Here is a 27171-nt window from a genome sequence, read left to right as displayed (position 1 = left end):
TGCCAGCCTGGAAACTTCGGGTCATTACATCAGAAGACTCAAGTGATGAGTCGTAGGATTAAACCATGTTTATTTCTTAAATAACTTAAGACTGATGCTAAATGTGGAAACCAGTGGAAAGTCGCCAGCGTTCTCATCTGTTGTAATTAGTTTGTTTTATGGGTTGGATTTCTTAAAGTTTACAGAAGCTTCAGCTTTCATGCCTGTGACTAATAAAACACCCACACAATTTTTACAGCTTATTTATTGTTGATTTCTTTGAGAAAAAAGTTACATTAGTTGCTTTACAGTTTCTTGTGTTTTACCACGAAACTACCAAAATAAACAATTCATTAACAGTTTTCAATAATCGAATGTTAAAGGAAATGATAAATATAAATGTGTTCTCATACTCAAAGTTTAACATTTTAGGAATTTAAAGTCAGTATTTGAAGCATCACCATGATTAAATAATAATAATAATGAAAATTAAGATTAGTGTCGTTTGGTGGCGGGGAACTCGTTTTACTCCATCTGTTTTGGTGTATTTGTGTTTTGTCCATATTGTCCCTCTGCTGGTGGACTGAGTGGGACTGGAGTCTTTTCTGTCCTCTGTTCCTTGGTAGCACATTTGCTCTGTTTAGCTGAGAAGACATTAAACATTTTATTTCACTTCTGGCCAGGTTTGATTTACAGCTGGAGATGTGAGTTAGGCACTTTATAAAACAATAATAAAGTTTTATTTTATTGAACTTAAATTACGTGTGGTTTGTAATAGTTTTTCCTCTAATGCTTCGTTTCCACTGAGCGGTTCGTTAAATTATTTAGTCTGTTTCCAGTTTTATGCTTTTGATCTGCTAGTTTTCCTAGCTGTGGTATTCACAATGCCGCTCCTACGTGAACAGTGTGATTGCTGAAAATCGCCTTGTTTTTACTTCTATTTAATTGTTCGAACGGATAGACGTGTCACATCCAGGCACAAGGAAATACATCCACATAACTCAAATGTTTTGTGTATTAGCGTGTCAAAAGCTTACAGGACCTAGTAATGTAGGTGTTTGTAAACTTGTGTCCTTAAAGAAAGGAAATTCAAAAATCCGTAATAACAACTACCCTAAAATAGAAAAGAAAAATGGTCAGATTTAGCGTCAGAAAGAGTTTGTGTTCATACCTTCTTTTCCACTGAGCTCCGGCAACACTGAGGTTCTTACATCTGGGAAATGGACGATGTTTTTAGACCTTTCACTTACAAAACTCTTTTCTCGTGCCTAGACAGACAGAAACAGTTGATATAAGTTATTAGGAATATCCTACATGGCTGAAGGCAAAAAAGACACCAGTTCAAACTACAACCTGCGAGGTGAAGGACCTTGCGGCCTGGTTCAGTCCAAACTGTTGTTCCTGTCGGTCATGACCATAACATATTGGTTTAACTAAATTCCTACAACAGACAGGAGGAACAGCTAGCTGTTAGTCATGTACAACATTTGTGCAACTGTTCAACAAGACTCTTATTGGATTGTGCAAGATTTATGAATCTGAAAAAAAGTTCTCTCAACTTTGCTAATGCTAGCTTTGGGGTAAGTTTGGCTGGAAATTATGACTTTACATTAATAAAACCAAACAAAATCAAGTTACAAAAACACAATATAATCAATATATAAATACAGTCTAACAAAAACAGTTGGACTGACCTAGCCATCGAGCGAGGAGACATTTAAAAAGGACATCTAACTTTGATTTTGTCCAACCAGCCAAGTCAGATTAATGCTTTCAACTACTGGACAAACATGTCAGGAGTTCTTGAGACAGTAACTGCATTTGCAACCCTCTCACTTATACAATGGCTTGTCCGGCCACTGCGTGACAGATGTCACGATCAGACAGTGGGGAAATGGGAGGAGGATATTCCGTTAGACCGTCAGTTCCCGAAACTCTACACAAAACCCCTCAAGTCCTATACACCCTGCTAGACTGCACACCAGCTTTCCGAACAACACAAAAGGCTTTTCTTAAGACCGTTGAAGGGTAGGAGGGTCAAACAAATTTAGGTTATATCTTTTGAATTATTCTTAGCTGGGTGAAAATTTCAAAGGCAAACACATTGAGAACTACCAAAGGCTGTTGGTCCCGGTATGAAAACTTCCTCTCTGAAGGGTATCACTGGCAGCAGACCTGTTGGCACTGGAGACAAAGATGGAAGGGGTGAGAGTTTTGGAAGATGGAGGGAGGTGAAGGAGATTGGTAGCTGGTGCAGGAGGAGAAGGTGTACATGATCGGGCTACACTGTGATTAAATTCATCAGTGTCTGTAGAGTCCCTTTCATGAAGGATAAGACTTCTCGTCAAAGCTTTGTGATCCACAGACATGACTGAAGTCAAATCGGAGGATAAATTTGTGTTGTTTTCTTCCAGCTTGTTGCTTTTCTTCCTTCCATCTGGAGTAAATGCAGTTTTTTGATTCTTGGGGTTCACTGGGAACCTCATGTGATCAACAAACAATTGAGACATTGTTGGGTTCTGATTATGGTGGAAAATGTTCAAAGACTTTGCATCAAATTTGAACTCCTGGCTGCTATTGTTAGTTTTGTCAATAGATGACCTTTCAGGAAGCATTAAGGTTTTATTCCTTAAGGCATTAGCTGTTGAACTAATGGACACAGAAATGGCTGAATCCTCTTGGTCCTCTTGCACTGACAATGCAAGAGCTTTTTTCTACTGGTAAGTTTTCATTTGGCATAAGGGTTGAGGTAACTTTTTCTTCTGCTGCAATCCTGTTGCTTTGCAAACTAGAAAAATAATGCTCTGATGAGTCAGGTTCTCCATCTGAATCATGGGCCAACCAAATAGGTTTAGTTGGAGTTTCTGTCATTGGATTCAGCTTCAAGAATCTGTGATACTTCCTAACACCCTGGTCATCAGAAGGTTCCTTGTCTTTTGAAGGAGTCTTTGCTTTTGAAAGTGAGATTCCTTGAGGTAGGGTGGACAGGTTGTGGGCAGCACTGGTTTCGGTAACAGGTGTAAACGACTGTTTGGAAAGATCTGCAGCATCCCTTGAAGGACTGAATGAGGTGTTTTGAGTGTGTTGGCCACTAGTTGAGATAGTTTGGGATTTCCTGAAGCTTTTGGGTTTGGCTTTTGGACATTCAGAGGAGTCGTGCTTTGCATTAGTTTCCAATACCTCAATCTGAAACTTTGATGTCAAACTTGTCCTTCCTGACTTTGTGACATTGACCATTGTTGGGGTAGGAAAGTCATTGAAGGATGGGAGAGGATATGTAGGTGCTACACTTGTGTCCGATTCTAAAATGGTTTTTGGGGATAAATTTAAACTTCCACCATCAGTGATGGGAATTTTAGATAATTTACTGACTTTTAAGCTAAGGTTGCTTGAGTTCCTCACAAACTCTTCGTTTGTCTCAGATTGAGATGTTTCCCCAAGGAGCTTCAGGTTGCTGTAGTCTATATCTTTGGCCTTCTGAAGGTAGTCTTTGCCTGAGTCTAGAGACACATCAAGTTTATTTTTAGGTTTTGTTGCTACTGAGGTTTTTTTCTTTAAGCTTACAGCTTTCTTGGTGACATCTGTTGAGTCAGAGAGACAGATTTTAGTTGACTTTAAAATCTCAAACTCCTTTAACTCTGAACCAGGTGTTTTTTCTGGTTTCATTGAAAACTGCTCTGTGTGACAGATGTCCTTATTGCCAAATGCTTTTGGTTGTTTGGTCATAAAAGATTCATTGGTGATATGAATAGATTTAGGCAGTTTGGATGGTTGTTTTCCCTTTGTTTTCTCTGTCTTATCCTTGTTTACTTTATCTTCAGTTTCTTCTGATTGTTTCTTGTCTTTGATTTTGCAGTTTTTATCATCCCCTTTATCTTTTTCTGGCAGTGTCGTTTTGGGTATTTTGGGAAGTGTGGAGTTTTCTCTGTGGTCTTTTTGAATTTTAGTGTTCAGCTCATCTAAAAATCTGTGCAGACACAAAGAAAGATGCAGAAGTTTTTGACTATGCAGAAGATAAATTCTAGCATTTGAGACTTATTTCACAAAGCAAAGGTAAAGTATACCTGATGTTGAAAGAGTCTTGAGTAAATAGCAGATGCTTTAACAGATCTGAACAGTGAGCTCGTGTTTTTGGGTCCATCTCTAGACATTTCTGAGCAACAAATGAAGGTATAAATTATGTTAATGATTTGGTCACTTAAACAATACCTAAAAGGAACTTTCATTGATACTTCATTGACTGATAACCAAACTGTGTAATACCTGTGTCAGATCAAGGGCAGTTGGTGAAACTTTAGGGAAGCGTTGCTGCAGTGGGACAATTTTTGAACATTCAGGTAGTTTCACTCCAGAAAAGACAGGATTTCCGTAAAATAACTCCTGGTGATGAGCCGTCAAGTTACCTGAAGCCAAAGGAAATATATTAAAAAATGGATATGAATCAGTATCCTGATGAGGTTACTGTAAGAGCTTACCAAAACATCTGACAATGTGGTATATCTGGTCAAGGTCGGAGTCTCCGGGAAACAGAGGTTGTGCGGTCAGCATCTCTATCAACAGACAACCCAGCGCCAAACATCTACCGGTCTACACATACAAACACACTTACCAGTTATTGTTTGGCATTCATAACATCCAACAGGAAGCAGTGCAAAAATACCTACTTTCCATACTTGATGTCCCCTACAAGCAGTTCGGGAGCTCTGTACCAGCGAGTGGCTACGTAGTCGGTATAGACGCCACCTTCAGAGGGCGATGCAATGGTTCGGGCAAAGCCAAAATCACACAGTTTAACCACACCCTCTTGAGAGATGAGGATGTTCTCGGGTTTGATGTCACGATGGATGACCTAATGAGGGGAATTATTCCAAACACAGGGTTACACATATTTCCATGACATATTTATTGGAAAAATAATTTAATTTGTAACTTTAAAGCAGTGAGTCTTGATGAGAAAGTCTAGCCTGGACCTCTGAACCTGTGGAGTAAATTTAATGATCCTTGATACCTTTTTTGCTCATTTAAAAAGAAGCTTTGAAAGTATTCCTTACATCCTGTTGATGACAAAAGTTGACAGCTCTAAGGATTTGGAATAAGTACTGCCGACAGGTGTTAAGGTCCAACCCGCTTGAGGACTGCTGCAGTTCATCCAGAAGCGTCCTGTCCACAAACTCAAACACCAGATACCAGCGACGACGGCGTTTCCACACCTCCAGGAGGTTCACCAGATTGTCGTGACGCAGTTGCTGTAAGGTTCAAAAGAGAGCAGCGAATGTAGATGCATGTAGTTTTGTGTTTTACTGTAATTACACTAACAACGGGTTCGATTGTGAGAATTTGAGCTTGTTTGTCTTGTGGTTGGCTGATTATCTCAGTGTTTCAGCAGCACTCAGGTTTCAGGCTCAGTTATTAATCAACTGATTGACCGAATGGTTGATAGGATGATTGGCAAGTACCCTGAGCAGCTTGATTTCCCTGAGGGCGATCTTCTTCACTGTCTCATCATCATCTGAGTCCAGAAATTTCTTGATGGCGACAAAGCGACCGGAGTGTCGATGACGGCACTTGACCACAGTGCCGTAACTGCCCTCCCCGACCGGACCCAGAGACTCGTAACGCTCCATCACAGTTTTATTCTTAAAGGACAGAACAAAGCTTTCAAGTTATTTGTATCAAATTAAATAATTTAAAAAAAACTTTTATTTGGTGGCACCTTGCTTCACTCTTTAATTTAGTGTATCCTCCTTAAAATCCCCCTTTCAATGACTTTCTTTTTATGGTTTAATTTAATCTTGATCACAAACTGAAGACTAAGAATCATCCAAAGATTTTATTTTTGTACGTCAGCTGCTTTCTCTTGTATTTACTTATTAATATAATTGCTTTATTAATATAACTGCATTCCGATTAGCGTTTCTATTTGCAACTTAATAATGACCTATGAATTATTGAACCATAACGTCTTCTAAACTAAAGACTCTAGAGCTTTAGATTAGAAGTGGCAATAAAAAACCAAATGTCAATTTGAATCTTTCAGCCCTTTCTTACTCTCAGCTAATTCAAATTCAATGTTTTTTTTATTTCCATTTCAATAAAATGTAAGAAAAACTAACATAATAATGAAAATTTAAAGTAATTAAGAAAATACAGAACTTTTAATTGGAAATTACAGTGAACATTAATGCAGATTTGTCATCATGAACATCATTATTACATTTGATTTATGAACTAATTCTAGAAAAAAAATTACACTAAAATTACAACAATAAAAAAAGACAAAGTAAAGACTTTACTTTTGAACATCTTGTATCAAATGAACAAAACAAAGAAATTACTCTTATATATTTTTTCTTTTTTATTTATAACAGTTAAAAACTTATCTTTAGTCAACAGAGCTACAAAACAAGGCAAACTAAGTGACAAAGTGTCCTAAAGCCACATAATGGAGGTTCAATGGACTAAAACAGGAGAAACCAACAAAAACAAACTCACCACGTCACCGACCTCAGCAGTTGATCCCAGTTTGTCGCTTTAATCTGTTCCATCAACGTAAACACGAGTATCGGTGTCTCCGGTGCGTGTGGGAACGTGTCGGTCACCTGAGAACACGGACACGCAGGTAGCGGCGAGGGTTTCAACCGACGCGTTGCCACGGCAACACTCCCCTCCCGCCCTGCAGTGGTGACGTAGTTCAGGGGAAGGAAGAAAAAAAAAAAACGGCTCTTCCTCCTGGAGGCGCGCGCCGCCATTGGAGGCGTTGAAATGTAAAATAAACCGATTGATTAAGAAACTTTCCTTCCATTTAACATTTGTAGCAACTATATTTGAGTTATTTATCACATGTAATAGCATGAAAACGGAAGAAGCACCAATTCTGGCCCAATTTAGCGGCTTTGAAACGGTAACGGTCAGGCTACTGTAGCCTTTTAGCTAGTCCTTTCGCGGACTAAAAAATATCAGGTTTTATCCTAAAAGGACATTTTTATTTATATAAAAAAGGTTGAAATAGTAATCCAAGTTGGAAAAGAGCATTTTATAGTTCTTGGAGGATGTTTTTAGTCCCAAAAATGTAAAGTTAATACATATGTCGACCCATTCCTTCATCTGCTAGTTAAAAAGTTTTTCTCCTAAATGTCCAGCAGAGGGCGATGCTGGACGGAAACAATCCCAATTTGAGTTGTCATGAAACCCTGCTGGCTGAGAACATTAAACAGTCGACTGGTTTAAATTGAATTAAATAAAACTAAAAACCTTTACTTTGTCTTATTGACTTCTTCAAATTCGGTGTTAAGGTTTGTTTACAATCCTCAAGAATTCAAAGAGAGGCCATAAATTGGGCATTGTTGTTGCACCCCCTCTGAAATATACACTTTAATTCACTTTGCAAAAAATAAAAAATAAAAAATTGAGAAAGTATTTAAAGTGACATTTATTCACTCATACACAGTTTTGTTGTTAGTTTGTACGTTACAGTCTGTACATTAATATAAACAGAAGCTTCATATGTATGAAACCAATTTCACATATATAAGAATCAGCTTAAAATGTAAAATCTCTTGTTGGTTTCATTGCATATTTCAAAAATAAATTATTTAAAGCACCAGAATAGGTAAGTTAAATTTATACATTTATATACAGCAATAAAACATTTTTTATTTGTACATATGAGTTTGAAAACAGCTTGATATTCAGAGGTAAAAGAATAGCATCTTTGTGTTAGTCTGGATTTTCTGCCAGTTTTCTGATTTCCTCCAACAGTGTAGAGAACGCCGGCCGTCCCTGAGGTTTCTATACATCCAAGAAAAATGAGGAGAAAAGATGTTAGAAAAATGTCTGACTAGCAGAAAAATATACAGAAATTAAACAGGTCACTGGAGTAAGTACTTTTCAGTTCAGTTACTTTATTCGATTTGTTAAGGATGTGGGACTAATATGTTAAATCAATAACAGATTCTATCAACAAAAAGGCAATTTCCAAATCAAAACGTTTACATGTATTTGTCTAAATAACATCCCTGGATGTTTGGTTGTTGTGTACAGGGCCGGCCAAAACCTTTTTGGGGGCCTAAGCAGATTTGTTTGGGGGGGGGGGTCCCCATACCAACATGTCAACACCAGAAGCTGTAGCACTTCTAAGCTACATTTTGTGCGTATTAATTAATTAGTAATTAGTTTTCATCATATTAGTGTTGTGATGGCTGTTAATTTTAACCTTACAGGAGTAACTAACTACAGAAAAATTATTTGCTTTTTGAAATGCAGAGTACAATTAAAGTAGAATATTATTTTAACTATTTGAAAGAAACACCAGCTGATAAATACTAAATTTACAGATAACAAATTGACAAGTTGGCTTGTATTTTCCCAACAGTAGCAGCAGGAATCAACAGGAAGATAATAATTATTATTAACAACTACAAAACAATACAGATATTGTTATTCCATGTGTAATACCATATCACTGGTCAATCTATCGACCAAATTGCTATAATTTCCTTTTGTGTTGTATTTATATTCTTTGTTTTGTATTTAATTTGTATTTTTTTGTATTTTGTGTATGCTTACTGTGTGCCACATTTTTGCCTGTGAGCTGCTGGTAACTATAATTTCCTGAGGGAGTCTTCCCAAGGGATCAATAAAGTCAAGTCTAAGTCTCTAATAGCGTTTAGTTAAATATATGTTTATTTTTGCGAGCTTGGTGTTCTTGGGGCCCTGGTGATTTAGGGTCAGTTAACTTGCCTTGGGCCGGCCCTGGTTCTTGCCGTTTGTTTAAATATTTTTAGAAAAAGTGAAAAAAACAACAAAGGATGACGGAGCTGCTTCACTTGGTCCACTGGAGGTTAATTTTTGCTTCAAAAATCAATCTGATTGGACACTAAAAATGACTACTGTTGTTTTTACGTTGTGCTAAAAGCAGTTAGCCTGTCAGCGAAGCCATTCAAAGCTAAACACCAGAACCCAGCGTTTCCTGTGCTCTGGTGCAGACGAAGCGGGTCGATACCTCGTGCCAGCAGCGGTACATGATGGCGTACAGCGGCTGGGAGGCGCGGTGCGGTACAGCCGGATCCCTTTGGTGATGTCGTTCACTACTTCCAAGTTGGAGCGGTTCTCAAACGGCGTTCGACCCTCGGAGAAGATCTCCCACATCACCACGCCTGAACACAGACACATCAGTGACCTCTGACCCCTGGTGTTAGAGTAACACAGCGATCAGCTGCTGGTTGGTTAAGGTTTCCTACCGAAGGACCACACGTCTGACTTGCTGCTGTATTTGCTGTAGTGCAGAACCTCCGGAGGCGACCACTTCACTGGGAACTTGGCGCCACTGGAACTGGTGTACTGGTTGTCCAGAACGTACCTGCAGTCGGTTTAAAAAAAACGCTCAAAGTCCAGGTGATAAACCAGAGAGAAAATAAATAATTGTAACTGATCTAATCTAAACGTTGATATGATCCGATGACAGAGTATTAGAGCCATACCAAGAAAAAATAAAAGAACACACAAAACCCAGCGAATCATTTAAATTGTATCAATTAATAATTTTTAAATTTAATTTTTATCATTACTAATAATTTTTTTAATTCTTTATAAGGGTGGAAGTAAAGTGTCGTACCTGGTCATCCCAAAGTCGCTGACCTTCACCACGTTGTTCTCGTTAATCAGACAGTTTCTGGCTGCCTGAATAAAACAGAACAAACACATAAAGAACAGAAATTAAACATAATTTAAATGGATATTAAGGACTTTTTGAAATATTTTTGAAGCTATATTCATAATCTGCTTCCAATAAAGTGAGTATTGGCATTTTCAAGTTTATGTTGCTGGATGTAACATCCAATTTAACCTAGTTACTTCTTAAATAAAGTAATCAGTAAAGTAACTAAATTAGTAATCAGTGGTTTGACTGATTTTCATTGGAAACACTGATGACCACATAAAGCTTGAGTTATGCTGGACGCGTCCATGAGGTCAAAGTAGGTTTTTCCAGCCAGCCGCCTCCTGCACAGGGCAACCAGCAAATTTCCCTCTGTTCTTTTTAAACTTCTAAACGTTACATTTGCTCCAGGGGACTCTACACTGCCCCCTAGAGCCTAACACAATAAATCATACTGTGGGATTGGCTTGAGCGCCAATTCTAAGCTTGATCCATTCTAAGCTTAAGCTAGCAACTAGCTTTACCATTCCTTTTCTTAAGCTAGCAACTAGCTTTAGCATCCCTGTTCTTAAGCCGGCAACTAGCATTATTGTCCTTGTACTTAAGCTAGCAACTAGCTTTGCCGTTCCTTTTCTTAACCTAGCAACTAGCTTTAGCATCCCTGCTCTTAAGCCGGCAACTAGCATTATTGTCCTTGTGCTTAAGCTAGCAAGTAGCTTTACCATTCCTTTTCTTAAGCTAGCAACTAGCTTTAGCATCCCTGTTCTTAAGCCGGCAACTAGCATTATTGTCCTTGTGCTTAAGCTAGCAAGTAGCTTTACCATCCTTGTTCTTAAGCTAGCAACTAGCTTTAGCATCCCTGTTCTTAAGCCGGCAACTAGCATTATTGTCCTTGTGTTTAAGCTAGCGACTAGCTTTCATTTTTCTATGCTGGAGATAGCAACTACTATTAGCATTCTTTTTTCTTAAGCTAGAAACTAGCTTTAGCGTCCCTGTCTGTCTGCTGGAGACTCACCAGGTCTCTGTGGATGAAGCTGTGAGCCTCCAGGTACTCCATCCCCTCACAGACGTCCTGACACATGGACATAAGCCACGCCTCCTTCAGAGCTCCGCCCCTCTGCCGCAAGTAGTTCAGCAGACAGCCGTTATCCATGAACTCAGCCACGATCAGCAGGGGGCGATGCTTCAGGCAGACGCCGTACAGCTGGACTAGTTTGGGATGGCACAGCCTCCTGGAGCAGAACACACAGAACCGTTATCGAAACTCGTTCTCTGCGTCTCGTTGATGGTTTTTGTCCCGATTCTCCTCCCGTACATCATGACTTTGGCCTCTTCGACGAAGTCCTCCTCGTACATGGCTCCCTCCCTGATGGTCTTGATGGCCACTTTCTGCTGGTCTCTCCACTTGCCGAGCTTCACCACTCCAAACTGGCCGCTGCCCAGTTCCTTCATGAAGGTCAGCTCACTGGGGTTGATCTCCCACTTCTCTGAAAGAGAGAAAATCAGGGGCAATTTAAATAAAATATCAGGTTAAAACTGCTTGAATCTTATTAGCTGTGTCCCTTGATAATATTAGAAGATCAGAGAATTAAGAAATTAATCATAATAATACACAATCTTTTGTGTGATTCATGTATTCTCTTGTTTGTTTTTGGTTAAAAATGCTGTATAAGTTTTATCTGCTTTCTCCCAGTGCTAACTAGAAACAACCAATCAGAGTCAAGAAGTGAGTCTTAGCATTGTCAATCCTCTCTGCTACGCTGCAGCCAGCACAGGCCTGTTCTGAATGTGAACGCTAGTTAGCATAGCCAAAGAACAAATATAAACAATAAACAATGTTTCTGTAACTATATGTTGTTTCCTGCCACTAGCACATTTAGCAGCGAGTGCATGTGATTGATTGAAAGCGGTAAGGACCGCCTCTTTGCTCTGATTGGTATTTTGGTGGAAAACAGTGCATTTCATCAGACAGCTACAGAAGTGGGTCTTTTCACAGATTGTCTCAACGATGTATGATACACAATGTGTTTACCTGAGCTGAATCCTGCTGTGGCTGGAACACACCTTCCCATCGGTCCCACAGGGTACCGTAACCGGGTCACGAGACCTACAAATACGAGCACGACAAAACCATAAGGTATGACGGCAGTGAAACATTACAGCTGACCAGGATGTGAAAATGTGAGCACAGACTCAAGCTGGGCGTTTCTAAAGCGCAAACACTGATTGGCCAGTAGAAATTAATCTATGTATTTCTCTCATGGCTCAGGATAGTTTAGTCAGATATTTAAAAAAATTATATTTTGTGTATTTTATTAAAATTTAGTGCTTTATTCAGAGGATCCATCACTTTTAGCTAGCTTTAGCTTTTTAGTTAAATCTAGCTTTTACACTGGGTTTTGTATAATGAATGGAGTATGCTACATGCTAATGTTAGCCGAGATTTTTAGCTAGTTTTAGCTTCTTATCTAGTTAATTTTCTTTCTATCTAGTTTCTCTAACATACTAAAGTAATATGCTATATCAGGTGTTGCTGTTGAGAAATGCCCTCTTCTTCTGCAGAGACAGCGATTTGTCTCCTACCTGCTGCATTGTGTTCATGGTAGTGTATAACATCTGGTATGGAGCTGAAGACGTGTTTTTCAGCCAGGTAGAACTGTCCAGTGTTGGTTATTTTTATCTGGTAATGCCTAATGTCCCCATTCAAACTGAGCAGAAGAAATATTGGTTAAATATTTTCTGTAGATGTAAGTTTTATTCAAAGGTCTGGGATTTAAAACTTGTGACTCACCTTAATGTCTTTGTATAAACAGAAACGGTGTAAGTTCCTTGTTTACTGGATTCCCGCACAACAAAACCACCTTCTTTATCCTGGAAAATAGCAATTAGTTATTAGGACTGTGGTAAAAATTCACATTTGAGATAAATCAGGAGTTCATTAATTGCAACTTTCATGTGTAAATATGCTTATATTTAGACAGGGGGATGAATAATTCACCTCAAAATTCAATTCAAGTTCAAAAATACTTTATTGAACCTAAAGTGAAATTAAATGATCAGAAATAAATAATACCTGCTGTTTCAGCAGCTGTTCTGCTTCTGTTCTGGTGATGTTTTTGCAGTACCACCTTCATGAAGGACATTTTAAATAAACATTAAATGTTTTGTAACTGTGCTCTGCGGCCGAGTGAAATGAGAAAGTTCAAACTTACGAGTTTGCTTCGATTCTGTTTTTCTCTGTTACGTAGTTACTGGGGATGAAGCCTTTATTCCTGAGCAAAAACACATCAGAACCGAGTTGTTGGCTTTTAGAGGATTTATAACCGACTGAATCTGTAAACTTTGACAAACTGGTGATTGAGATAAATTTGTGAGATTAAATCAGAGTTTAATGGAATAAATGATTCTGGACTCGGTCTGCCGTACCCATGCCTGTCCTCCGCTCGCCACCACAGCTGGTCCTGCTTATGGAGGATGACATATTCCTCCCCCTGGAGACACAAAGCGTTAGCATTACACACATTTATTTATTTGCTTTTTGTTGACAGCAGCGTGTCGTAATTAAATCTGATTCAATGACTAGTAAATATCTGGTCTTTCCTTGTTTAATCTCTAAAATCATTGTTATTTTGGTTTGACCAGAGGTCATAATGTAATAATGTTTATGAATTTAAATGGAGCAAAGGGCCAAAATGAATGGGAATACAGTGTAACAGAAAGTTACCTGTTTAATGGTGAGGTCTGAGTCTTCTTTGGCCGTGAAGTCGTACATGGCAACAACCCTCACCAAACCTTCACCTTCTCCGTTCTCCGGAGGCGGCAGAGGGAGCTTTTCCTGGACCGGTCCACCTGACCAAAATGGAGCAAACATCAAAACCTACAACACAATAACACACGGATGCAGAGAAATGTTTTTTACCCGCCGGGCATTTCCAGGGTATCGTCTGCTTGGGAAGCAAAGAGACGTTCTGCCCTCCAGCTCCATGCGTGTGCTGATCTCCCTGAAATCAGTCAAATCAACTTTACATTTCATTTTTTTCTATTCAATGTGAAAACGTCAAAATTAATCTTTCCACCTCTGAGATAAATTATTTCCACTTCTTTTGGTATTGACAAATCAACAAATTAGATTTATTTGGGTGCATATACTTATTTTTAAGGTAAAATTAGGACAAATAAAAAATTATGAACAAATAAGTGTAACCGATTTAAGTATTACATTTTGGGCCAGCCTTAAGAAATGGGCGCAGCCAATCGTTAAACTCAGACCATATTTGCTGCTGCCCATATTAGGAGCAGCACTTTTGTGAATATTTGGGGCAACTCCAAAAATGGGCGGAGTCAGTTCTTTGACTCCACCCATTTTGGGGGCTGTCTCGAAGCTTTCACCTGCTGACAGAAATTGTGTTTATGCATTATGTATTGAATAACACATATTAATCATCTTTTGCATGAAAGTGGCACAACCAAGGCTCGTAAGGAGCGGGATCAAATATTGAACTCTGCTCATATTCATTTTAAGAAAACAAACCCAAAGATTTGCTTTTTTATGAAATTAAGTCAAACTTCTGGATTAAACATTTTGTTTCTTTTGCAATTTTTAATCTTAAGAGGAAACTTACAAATAAGATTAACTGAAAAATTATATGCAACAAAAGAACATTTTCCTGTTAAGTTTATAGACTAAAGAGTTTTATGATTCAACCGCTTTTCTTTAATGTTATTTTGGTGCATGCATCTTTGCAAGCTGTTCATGCGTTGGACACGGTTCGCTCACCGCATGGCTCCGAGGGTAACCACAAGCTAAAAACTCTAAAACATGGCCTCGATCTGTGAGCTTCTGCAGGACGGACGTTTCCTCTCCATCTTTAGAAATATGCAAAACAACACAAACTGGGAAGTCAGAAATATCCTCATTTCACTGCCAATTCCTCCCAGTAGTTTTTATCTTTATACAACCAAACGTTTCAGCTCAACTCTTTGGTCCAACCACAGCATTTCAATCAAGTTGAGGACTGGACTTTGACTAGGCCAAAGTAGTGACTTATTCTGGTCTTTTTCAGACCTTTTGTTGTGGATCCTCTGCTGTATTAATATTTTTAAGAGACAGAGTGCAGGGTTGACTCAGTGACAAGCTTTAAAAATCACAACTGAAAATGTCACTGAAGACTTTTCTACCTCAACATTACGAAACACAATTCTTATCTTTACCTGCTTTGAACAGCACAGCAGCAGCAGAATATAGAGTGGGTGGATTGATCTGAAAGAGACAGACAGAGGAAAAGTTATGGCAAATCTTTTAACATAGAAGCTAAAATCTAGAATTTTTACGTTAGATTGGGTTACGTCTAAATTATCTATAAATGCAGCTGCAAATAAACAGTTCCTCCAGTTCTTTTTAATTCCACCATCATGGAAATTCACTCAAAATCAACAGATTTTTTCTCAAATTTATTGTAAATTTTCCACAAAATGGTCAAAAGCGTTGAGTTTTAGCTAGATGTTAACTCCCATTCACAGCACAAAAACAATCTAAAGATCCTGGAGAGACTGATTCATATAATAAATGACAATATCATCAGCATACAGATGTATTTTAGCTGAAATTGATTCCTTTCCTTCTTCTATATCTCACTATAAGTCATGTATGAAAATGACTTATAGTCATTTATAGTCATTTTCATACAATTTTCATACAATGTATGAAAATGACTTATAGTCATTTTCATACAGGAACTTAAACATATTCCTGAGGAACAACTGTGGATACAAAAGGAGAAGCGAAGTTTCATAAACAGCACTTGTTAAAGTTCAGGCACTATGCAAAATCAACTTTCCTAGCTTTATGTGTGATTCTCTCATCAAAAACTAACCCAGAGTGTTGATTGGATTGCATATTTAAGAAATGTTAAAAATCTCCCTACATCATTCAGGGCCTGTTCAAACAAAGTGCTGTCGTTTTACCCAAAGCTCCAGCCAAGATTCTCATCAAAACTCTTCCTTGCAGACTAGCGGCAGCAGCAATTAGCTGCTGTTCTCTCTTCTTCCCGCTGAAATGTTGGTGAAACTTTTGTTCAAGTATTAATAGAGGAGACATGTTGTTATGACTTACTGGAGGCAGAGTTTCAGAAAGAGCAGGAGCTTCTTAAAGAGACAGGAGCCCAATTTCAAGACATTCAATTACAGTGAAATTTCTCCTAAATTAGTTTTGATACTTTTCATAACAGCCGAAGGTAACTTAGTTAAAATAGCACAATGTGCCTGAAAAATACACAATTTCCCCCTTTAATTAACTACATACTTAGATCTAAACAAATAATTAATACTGTCTAACATTTATAAAGTGTCATTTTTCAAACCAGAGAAGCCCCAGCGTTGACATCTCTGAGTTGCATAACATTTACACATTGAATGTATTACTATATAACATTAATCCTTATTTGACCATTTTAGAGAGAAAACTGTTTCTGACGCAGCTTTTAGCATACATTACATTTACTTTCTGTTTGACTTTGGCCAAGTTTAAACCACTAAAGTTAACATTTTCCATTTAAGAGTGAAATTTTAACCAGTCAAAAGATAAAATCTAACAAGGAAACACATATTTGCAAATTGTCCCACCAGCTGTTTCAGTAATTTTTTTCTGTCTTTGTGCCTCTGTGGTTTCAAGTGGGAGGTCTTTGTCAGGAAGCATTGTTTCCTTTCTGCAGAATTAACTCTCTTTGCTTTGAGCGAGTCCGTTTGTGTGTTTCTGTGGGCGAGTGAAAAAGGTGGTGCGTGTGGCCGGGTCATTGTTTGTCTGAGACTGCAGGGAGAGGTGGCTACATTACTTCCTGTGTGAATTTAAAAAAAAAAACACTCGTGCAGAGCAACGAGTCTCATGCGATTCTGAAGGCACAAAATGAAAGCAGGTGAAAAAAAGGTGATAAAATAAACATCATGCCAGCGAGCGACAGACTCTTTTTCTCATTAAGATGTCTAATCTACTATTTGTGTTACTAAACATGACAGAACACAATGAATAGTTCCTCTAATATATTGCAAAACAATCAATTCAAATGCTTTAACTATCATCTTTTGCAAAGAAATTTGCTTTATTTATCCAAAAGTAAGATTTCTTATTCAATTATTTAAGATTTGCAACCCAGAAGGGATGAGTCATGTAAACTTTTTCACATTTTGTCTCATGTGAAACAGGTGTATTTTCTGGGAATGATCTGTTGACAAACCAGGACAAAGTCGGAAAAGGAAACAAGGCTCCAACAGTTTGAGATCCTGGGAAGTTTAATGTGAAACAATGTGCAACGAACCGCCTGCAGAAATCACAAAGGGGGCAGTATTGTGTATTTTACAGCAAAATCAAGTAGCTATTATGTTACCTCCAGTTGTTATTAAAATGCAGTATATATCTTGACTTCATAATTTAACATCTTGAAATTGGGCCTATGTCTCTTTAAGAAGCTCCTACTCTTTCTGAAACTCCACCTTCAGGAAGTCATCATAACATGGCTCCTCTGTTAACCATTTAGCAACATTTTCACCAGAGAAGTAGCTCCTATAATGAGCTCAGCACTTCTACCAGGTGTTTGCTAATTGCTGCTGGCTAGTCTTAAGGAGCTGAGTGGGGGAGGAGCTGTGACTCGAAGGCGGGTGCCAAAACGTGCTAAACTGGCCGTTTAGCATATTTGAATGGTGGCCATGGAGGTCAAAGGATTTCTCAAACATGCATGAAAGAATCGAGGCATCACTCCATGTTTGTTTATGATGGATGGATGGATGGATGGATGGATGGATGGATGGATGGATGGATGGATGGATGGATGGATGATGATGGATGGATGGATGGATGGATGGATGGATGGATGGATGGATGGATGGATGGATGGATGGATGGATGGATGGATGGATGGATGGATGGATGGATGGATGGATGATGGATGGACATTAATTAAAATTTTGATTAATTTTATTCAGATGGATGTTTGAAAGCCTTTATGTCTGTTAATTATGACTCTTAACATTAATAGACGTTCATAATGTCGGGGAACGGGAATCATTTCTCTGCCTCTATGAATGAAACGTTGGCGCTCAGCTCAGCATGGGAACAGCTCGTCTCACTAAGGTTTGTTTTAGAAATGGTTTTAACAATCTGAGGTTTACCAGATGCATGAGAACCACAGCGTTTGGTTTGTGAGCATAACGTGACAAAAGGGACACTTTATACAGAAATGATCAGTTTTCTAACTAATTACATCCAAACTGTGACATTCTCTCAAAGAGCGTCAGTTTCTACTGGTTTACCAAGCGGTCACTGTAAAGTTAATAACTCTGAATGACCATGTTGTCACAGTTTCTATTGATCTTGGTGACAAATCATGTTTCACTGACTGCGGTTCTGTTGGATCCCCAGGAATCATCGCCCAGTGAGGCTGCATCTGAACAGTTTGATTCAGTTCCCTCAACCCGTTTGTTTTAAACTTCTGTCTCCCTGCTCACTTATTTAAAGATTTCATTTTGCATTGGGTCGTACATCTTTGGACTGGATTTGACCCGGCGCCCTTCAAACCAGCCGTGGTGATGAACCCACTTACTGAAAAAACGATACTTAATGGTAACCTGGATGAATTTCTGTTTGGATCTTGGGATCTTTTGGTGTCTTGGATCATTTAGTTCTGTTTGTTTATTTTTTGATGGATGGATGGATGGATGGATGGATGGATGGATGATGGATGATGGATGGATGGATGGATGGATGGATGGATGGATGGATGGATGGATGGATGGATGGATGATGGATGGATGGATGGATGGATGGATGGATGGATGGATGGATGGATGGATGGATGGATGGATGATGGATGATGGATGGATGGATGGATGGATGATGGATGGATGGATGGATGGATGGATGGATGGATGGATGGATGATGGATGGATGGATGGATGGATGGATGGATGGATGGATGGATGGATGGATGATGGATGGATGGATGGATGGATGATGGATGATGGATGGATGGATGGATGGATGGATGGATGGATGGTTGGATGGATGGATGGATCTGTTCTTGTTCAGTAATCAACCATCAACTCATTTTTATTCCTCCTTCCTAATCCTGTTGTTACTGGATTCCTGTTTTTGTTTTCCTCTGGTTCCCCACCGTCTTGCTAGTTTGGTTCTGATCATGTTAGTATGACAGAAGTTTTTCTCTTCCTCTCCATCACTGCTCTTTTGTGGCAGCACTCCTAAATTATGGAGTCCCTCAAGGTTCAATATTAGGCCCTGTTTTGTTTATATTTTACTTCCTGCCTCTTGGACACATTTTTCAGAAATTTAGAATCTTCTTTCTTTGTTCTTGTGTTTTTTTATCTGTGGTTTTAAGAAAACTGTACAGCACTTTGAAGCAGTTATTAGTTATTAATTATTACCACCTAGTTTTAGAGTGCTTTATAAATAACATTCATTTATAAATGTATAAATTTATACATTTATTTATAAGTGGGTGTTGTTTTGGTTAGAGACTCTTTTAAAATGTAAATTAGTAGAAAATCTCTTACAAAGCCCCTAATTTTCCTTCTTATGGACCGAAGGTTAAAATAAAACCACTGCTGGATAATTTATCTTTCCTCAAACATGAAGCTGCATCTGTGGTGCACAAAGGAGCATCAACAGAGATCCCTCCTCCCAGCAGATTACAGAGAATAACATACATTTACTTTAGTAACTATTTGGAGAAAAAATGTCCTTTTATGAGTATTTTATGTTTTGCTTTTACTTGAGTAATTTTATTTTGAAGTATCTCTACTCTTACTTGAGTAAAATTTCTGGATTTTCCACGTAACTTTATGTTTCGGTCTGTCTGATGATGTAATTTTCAAACATTAAATGATTGATAATTTGATCAGTTAGTCTGGACTTCAGTTTATTTTTTTACTCTCACTCTTCTGTAACCATCCTGTCTTTAAATAAACATGACAAATGTTTACATCCCTGCTGGTTTTTGCACATCTGTTCATTGTTCACTTGTAGACACAAACATCAATATTTTGGATTTTTCTTTAGTTATCCTGATCCGTTGTGCGTTTCTTGGCTATTTTTGATGACAGTAAAGTATTTACGCTGTAATTTTACACTTACTGTACAGAATGTAATTGTTAATTTTGTTTATTTTTGTTCTTTTTCTTTGTCTGATCCTGAATGTCTTGATTTCCTGTCTCTTTGCCGCTGCTACACCTGGATTTCTCCATTTTGGGACAGTAAAGCTGATTTCTTTTCTTCTTTTCTAATCAGAGGTTCTTCTGGGTTTCTGAGTTTCCCTCTGAAGTTTTGTTGCCATTTCACTCATGTTGTCCTCGTCTTTTAACCAAACGTGTGCAGAATGTCTTTAAAAGACCAACTGGGGCAGCGAGAGGCTCAGATGCGAATGCAGCAGGTGCAAAAGCCACCATCCATTCAAAACTCTGAATTTATCAAGTTTAACTGATTTTTAAAAATAATATGAGTGAAAAAGCAGCTAATGCCAAAAGAAAATCCTTGGAACATCCTGAGAGCAACAGTCTGGATGCTGTGGAGGAAAATATTGACTTTCTCTGGTTTCTGTTGGTGGAGGGACTCAATAACACATCTTATAGTCAGTAATTAATCATTTTAATGAAAAACTATGCAGCCAGTTGGAAAACCTCCAAGCAGAAAAAGGCAGAATGATGAAAACGTAAATAGTTTTGTCAGGACATTTAAAGGTGCAGCAGCTCAACACATAGAAAACTTTGTGAGCAAAATGTACATGTTGTGCTTTTGGCTGATCATCTCTGCTTGTTGTTATTGGATGTTTTGAAGAGCATCAGATTTTTGTTTGTATCAGAAACAAGGAAATAGAGAGTTCCACTTTGAAACACTGGCATGAAAATGTAAACATGAGTAATTTCAGATTTCCTGCCAGTTCTGACGATTAATCAGCTGGATAACATGTTATTTCTAGACAAGTGCAGTCGCCTTTGCCTTGTGTTCACTTTGGTTTTCTTCTTAATTTCTAATTAAATCCCTGATCAGATGTGAAACTGCTTCTCTACAAGCCGCCAGGCAGTGAGAACTGAAACCTGTCTGCAGGCCGGAGCTGCTAACCGAGGAGCTTCTCTGCGTTTCCATCTGCACAGGTGAAGCTCGGCGCTGTAAAGCTTTGTTTTGATTAGTCATGGAGAAACAAAGGCCAACCGTCACTCTGCAGGTTTGGCTGATTGTGCAGATTTAGAAGCAAAATATTGTAAACATTTGAGAGTTTCATGAATCCATGACGGCATCTCCTGTACATAAACACCAATCATCTGCTTCTTCCAACTCCCTTCATTTGCTCTCTTGTTCTGTTTAAGTTTAAAGCGTAAATGTTTAGATTTTGGAGAGTCTACTTACTCGAGTGGATCATGCTGGTGTTTGGTCTTCGCTCTCTTCTGTCCTCCTCCTCCTCCGCCTGGTTTTGCTCCAGTTCTGGTTCTGGAGCTCGAAGTCGGCTTCGGTTTCTCAACACGGACGCAGCTGCTGTGATGCTGCAGGTCGGAAACGGCCGAGGCGTGGAGTCAGAGACAAGAAGAGAGGCAGGTGGGTGGAGGAAGTGATGTAGGTGAAAAAGAGCAGCAGAAAGACCCAAAACAGGTTCAGAAAGAGGCTTTTTAATCGCTGGCGTTGATGTTTGGATTGCTGCTGAAACAGTAAACAGTTTTCTTTAAATTGTGCTTAATTCACCAAAGTTTATAGAGAATTAGAAAGATAAAGAGAGCAGTGCAGAGGAAGTGAAACAATGACGTGAACGAAACCACAAGCATCCGTCTGAGAATAAATCCAGGAAGAAGAAGAGCACACATACAGTAATCGTCATGCAGCTCTTCAGTCTGACTCTTTCTGTTAATGACGCTCTAAAATGTTTTCTGCTCCAAAGCCCTGAAAAAGAACGAAGCCACGACCGATGGTTTGGTCTAGTCAAAGTTACTAGAACAGAAATTAAAGTGAGTGAATTAATCAAAAAGATATGATTAATGAAACTGATGCTAAATCAAATTAGAAATAAGTAACTGACTGTTAGCATCTTGACTTTCACCACTTTGTACTTTTGTTGTTTTGTTACTTTGTTTTATGTCAGACTGCTAGCGCTAGGCTTCAATCTATGTCGCTAACTCTATTAGCGCTTAGCTTGTTACAGAGTAGGAGTTTATTTGACAATGTTAGCTATTAGCGTTACTCTAAAAAACTGCTAGCTTGACCAGATTAGCTGTTAGCTTAAACACATCACCTTCCTAAAATAATCTGTTATATGTTAGCTTGAACATATTAGCTGTTAGCTTGCTTGTATTTAGATGTTTATTAGCAATTGTTTTAATTTTATGTAATATATTAGCTTGACTTCAACTTGCTGTTAGCTTGACTAATTAGCTGTTAATTTGACTTGGAGAATTGAAAGCTTGAATAGTTGATCTCTTGACTGTCAGCAGCTGTTAATTGGGCTCTGTTTGCTGTTAGCTTAATTCTCCCGGTTGTCAAACACGTAATCATGCTAATCATGCTAATCATGCTAGGTTCGTCTTTCCTCAGATAGGAGACTGAATGCCGTACTTAAAAACAAACAAAATAAACAAAAACTGGTCTGTCTTTTTAAAAAACTGCTAATGTTAGTGGTAGCTTTTGGTTTGGTTGGTAAATCTTGAATCTAATGACTCTGTAAGGTCAGACAGGAAGTTGCTGTTCGCTGAACCTCCAGGAATGGAAGTGAAACCGCCTGCAGAAAAGGTTTCCTGTTGGTCTGCAAGGACAGATGTTGGGGTTGAGCAACATTTAGGCTTCTTATTACCACTAATCTGTTGATGTTTAAACATAGTCGGTTTTATATCAACTCAACAAGGTGGTTCCTTAAATATTTTTTATCCAAACAAAAAGAATCCAATACTAACATTACAAAAATAGAATCATAATTTTATGAGAATAATGCCAGAATGTTACAAGAACAGTCTAATTTTTTGAAAAAATTTTTGAAAAAACACAAGAAAAAAGTCATAATATTTTAAGAATAAATATAAAACATTACAAGAATAAAATGGTGAAAATCAGGTGGAAATTATACGAACATAAAGACTTTAGAATTTTGTTTGTCAAAACTACTTAATTATTCAGCAGAAATTAATAATAAAATAATTCATTAACTAATTAAAATCCTCCATTAAACTTTGACTTCCTGGTAAATTTATAACCAACATTTTTCTCACAGTGAATCTTCATCTGTGCTCCAGTTTCACATCGTGACCCTTTTTTCTTCCGCTCTTTATGTGACTTTGCGGCGGCGCAGCAAGAAGTTTATCTGTGTGTTTTATTCAGTGCGTGGCGTTGCGTTGCGTGGCGTTGCGTGGCGTGGCGTTGCGTTGCGTTGCGTGGCGTTGCGTGGCGTGGCGCTGCGTGTCCGCTCCTCCCCTCCCTCTTCATTTCCTCCATCCTGCTGCTTCACGTCGCGTCGCGAGTCCAGAGGTTCGGCTGCGACCCGGAGCATGACGCGTCGAGGTAAGACGGAACATTTTACCGCTTCACAGTCCGACAGAACCGGGCCGGTTCGGTTCTGAACGTTCTCTTGCGGCGTGGGAAACCCAAACAAGTCAGAACTTTGAAAATCCGTCAGTCTGATCAGTGAGCCAGAGCTGATCAATCAGAGGCATCGATCCAGGCTCCACTCTGTTGTTTTTCTGTTTCTGCTTGTGATAGGATGTAAACTCTTAACACCTGCGGACAGGTGCGAACACGCTGCTGCTGCTGCGTTCAAATGCCGTCGGAAACAATTTCAGTCAATCATATTGAGACCTGCGCGCTGTGACTCCCACAGACACTTGATTTCAATGTTTTCAATCTGAAATGACTCAGATTGAAGCAATTATGACTTTAATCTCTACAACCATAAACGCAGCTGGGTGGAGAAGTCTTGGTTTCCTCCACAGTAAATAACAGAAATATGATTTTTTTAAAAGTATGTAAACAAAAACTAACAACAACGAAAGGTGGGTTTGCTGATGACGTCACAGGAGGACGTGGTGTTTGAGCGGATCCGCTGGGTTTTGGTGAAGCTTCAGTTACTCTGAAGCTTCTGATTTGATATTTTTGACCTGATCTTTGCTCCCATGTTCGTGTTTAAATATTTAATCTAATTAGGGATGTCAAACACAATTTCTACCAGAATATTTTGATAAAGCCCATTAAAAATCTGTTAAAACTGTAATAAATCGCTGCATTAAGTACTTTTAATATTTAATAAATCTTTACATTTTTAAAATTTGGCATTATAAAGATAAAAACTGCTTTGGTTTGATTGATTGAGAGTCAAGAGGGCCGCAGAAGAAGCTTCGCTATCCTGGATTTTTTCTGGTTTATTTGCAATATCATGTCTACTGCGTGACATTAGACTGTCTTCAGTCAGAGGCTTCTTCGACATCGCTGTGATACTGACTGCTGCTGGAGATCCTTCCAACCAACCACAACAATTGTCTGAAGAAACTCAGATTATATGAGTCCCAAAAACATTTAATGACCTTTCAGGATCAATAAAGTATTTTTTAAATTGAATTTGGAAACAATTTAAACAACTTTGAACTCTTCAGTTCCTGAAATAAGTTGAGGGCAACCGTTGCTGCCGATTGTTGCACAACTTGTTTTCCAGTTCAGAGGGCAATGAAGTTTTCATGTAGAGCGACGTTCGGTTGGACAGTTTTCATTTCCTTCATTAATGAATGAAATCCTGATTTAAAAACTGTAACTTTGTTATTTACTATGAATAATAATTATATGCAAATACTAAGATTTCAGCTCTTTTCTGCAGAAGTTTTGCACATTTCAGCCAAATTGCATCAAAAAGGTAAAACTTCCTTCAGAAATGGGAGTAAAAATGTGTTTGAGGCATTTCAGTCAAACGTTTCAGTCAAAAGTTCTGGAGACATTGTTGAAACCAACTCCAGTTAGTCATGACTAAAGTTTGTTATGCAAGAGTAATTTCCGTTTCATAACTTGGCATCGACCCAAAAAGATTCAGTTTGGTCCAAAACAATTTAAAAACTTTCCTGTTTTTTTTTTTTTAAAGAGACGAGTCTCCTGGTGAATTAAAGGTGAAACACTTTAAATGTTTCTGGAGTTGAACGTTGTTATCAGTATAAAACTGGCTCTTCCTGTTGGAGGCTGTTTTTAAGCAGGATTTAAAAAATGCATTTCCTTTTCCTCCAGCCTTTCTGAGCTGCGACCGGGTCTCTGCCGACCCGACCGGCGGTTCTGAGCGGCTCGTTTATCCTGATTTATTGTTGTTGTGGTCATGCAGCCATTTCTTTACCCCTGTTCTCATCAATCCTGTAAAATAAGCAACTTCTGCTCAGTCAAATTTAAGTCTTAAATATGATTGGCGGCTGCAGCGGTTGCTGCTTCTCTGTCCTCATTGTTGAGGAAGTGAGTTTCTTTTTTTATCCAGCTGAATAAAAAACTGATAGTCGTGATTACAAACCTAGAAATGACATTTTTCTCTGAGGAAGGAAGTAATAATGGCGTTTCTGTCTTATCAGCGGCGCTGATGGACGTTGGAATCGCTTTGGGTTGGAGGCCAACAGGTCGATTCATCACATTCCTTCCTCTGTTGGGATCAAATATGCAGCTTCACCATGTTAAGATAATTTGGATTTAGATCATAGACGTGTGGTTATGGTGGGAGTTTCTTCTCTCAACACTCTAATATATCGTAATATCATCTGCAAACAATGTAATCCACAATGTGCAAATGCAAAGTTTTACATGAATTATTATTATAATTATTTAGAGTTTTACAGATATTTTGTCAGATTTCATGTGTTTCTCATGTTCCATTCTTTCCCATATTCATCTGGTTTCTAGTTTCGTCCTTTTTTTTGTGAAGTGCACTAACTTTCTAGTAACTTCTCACCAAGATGTAAGAGATTGTTTTAAGTTAATAATTCCTTAGCATGAAGAACAGGGATTTATTTGTTTCAGTAGGTAAAGTCTCATAACATACGGAGTCCCTCAGGGCTCAATGCCAGGACCCTTTATTCGGTACACTGCAAAAACACAGCATCTTATGTTTTGGTTTAATATTTGATTACACTTAAAACAAGACTAAACCAACTTACAAACAAATTTCAGCAAGATATAAAGTTTATTTTAAGTCAAAATTTCCCTCAAATTGGGACAGAAGTTTTGTTTCTGTTGGCAGATTATTTCCGTTGTAACAAAACATTTTTCATCTTTCTAGGTGAATTTATCTTCCAATGGAACAAACAGTTTTTCATCAATATTAAGGATTTTTTTTAAAACTTAAAATAAGCTTCTATGTCTTGGTAAAAGTTACTTAAAGGTTAGTTTAGTTTTATTTCAAGTGTAATCAGATATTTAAACTAGAGCCAAATTTCTAGGGAAGGTTTTATATTTTGGCAGTGTATCTTTTTGCTCAGACTCACTCAGGTTATTACAGGAAATAAGATTATTTGTCAAAACTATGCAGATGATACACAGATTACAGTGTCGCTAGGCCTGACGCAATAAATTAATTTCTCACAAGACAAATTGAAACAAAATCAATAATTTCCATTTGTATAATTTATTGTTTTTCACTTTCTCCCAAGAGAAAAGTCTTCAGTCTGGTGTTTTAACTAAAAACTTCTTTTTTTTGAAGGACAGTTTTATTTTCAGATACTTTATAATTCAATTTAGTTTTGGTTGTTTGTTTATTCTGAATATTTCAGATTTCTTCCATTTCCAGTGTTTAATATTCATCAGAATTTAAAGTTTATTGATCTTTAAGAACGCGTTTTGAAATTATTATTATGCCATTATTACTGTTGAATCAGTTGAAAAAACAATATTATCGTTTATCGCATAATTTCTGGGACAATTTATCGTCTAGTACAATTTGCTACCATGACAGGCCAACAAATCAGTAATGTTGACTAATTTCAATTTACATATATTTATAGCCAGTGGAAATTCTGCGAGTGAAACTGGTTCTGTTGGAGTTTAACTGGTTCTGTTGGAGTTTAACTGGTTCAGTTGGATCTGAGGTAAATGTGTGAAAAGTGAGTTTAAACTGGGAACCTTTCCTCTTGTTGGGTCTGTGAACGCCTCCTCCTCAGCTGGCACTCATGACCTTTGACCCCTGAGGATGAAGTTGAACATTTTCGCGTCTCTCAGGAGGAAATATGTCACCAGCTGACAGAGACTCATGGGAATCAGTGACCACATTAGTGAGATTATTTTCTCAGGGACATTTTGTAGCTGTGAAACCAAAATGGAGGAAGTTGAAGACGAAAAACTGACCAGATTTTAAGGGAACAATAAAATGGCTAATTGTCCAATTCTGGTGCATTTAGAGCAATTTTACTTCATGTGCTTTGGCCTCATTTTGCCCTTTTTTTTAAGGATAAATTAGTTTATAGAGTTCTGTCTCCATTATTTGTTGTTTCTGATGTTATTTAAAATGTCTTCTAGTTGCAGTGTTAAATGTTTGTTAGAATATAAAGTTTAT

At 38.1% G+C, this 27171-nt stretch overlaps 2 protein-coding genes across 2 annotated transcripts; both read right to left on the bottom strand.

The window, feature by feature from the left end:
• Nucleotides 1–365: 365 nt before the first annotated feature.
• LOC129376433 (cyclin-dependent kinase-like 2) lies at nucleotides 366–6603 on the bottom strand. Its single transcript, XM_055056071.1, is given in 12 exon segments — nucleotides 366–623; nucleotides 1151–1247; nucleotides 1333–1420; nucleotides 2095–3946; nucleotides 4044–4132; nucleotides 4243–4382; nucleotides 4455–4550; nucleotides 4553–4566; nucleotides 4644–4828; nucleotides 5031–5225; nucleotides 5436–5615; nucleotides 6472–6603. Coding segments are annotated over 8 exon segments (2205 nt in total). The 5' UTR covers nucleotides 5604–5615; nucleotides 6472–6603; the 3' UTR covers nucleotides 366–623; nucleotides 1151–1247; nucleotides 1333–1420; nucleotides 2095–2628.
• Nucleotides 6604–7649: 1046 nt separating this feature from the next.
• LOC129376711 (tyrosine-protein kinase TXK-like) lies at nucleotides 7650–22906 on the bottom strand. Its single transcript, XM_055056299.1, is given in 19 exon segments — nucleotides 7650–7767; nucleotides 8981–9036; nucleotides 9039–9134; nucleotides 9219–9337; nucleotides 9593–9657; nucleotides 10650–10866; nucleotides 10950–11121; nucleotides 11667–11741; nucleotides 12218–12342; nucleotides 12426–12505; nucleotides 12708–12762; nucleotides 12847–12906; nucleotides 13061–13125; nucleotides 13359–13468; nucleotides 13471–13483; nucleotides 13554–13635; nucleotides 14846–14894; nucleotides 21042–21175; nucleotides 22883–22906. Coding segments are annotated over 18 exon segments (1524 nt in total). The 5' UTR covers nucleotides 21055–21175; nucleotides 22883–22906; the 3' UTR covers nucleotides 7650–7695.
• Nucleotides 22907–27171: the final 4265 nt, after the last annotated feature.

Source organism: Poeciliopsis prolifica, unplaced genomic scaffold (assembly GCF_027474105.1).
Source record: "Poeciliopsis prolifica strain line A6 unplaced genomic scaffold, Auburn_PproV2 SCAFFOLD044, whole genome shotgun sequence".
Classification (NCBI taxonomy): domain Eukaryota; kingdom Metazoa; phylum Chordata; class Actinopteri; order Cyprinodontiformes; family Poeciliidae; genus Poeciliopsis; species Poeciliopsis prolifica.
Note: the sequence above shows the minus strand (reverse complement) of the source record. Positions and strands in the feature narration are given on the sequence as shown.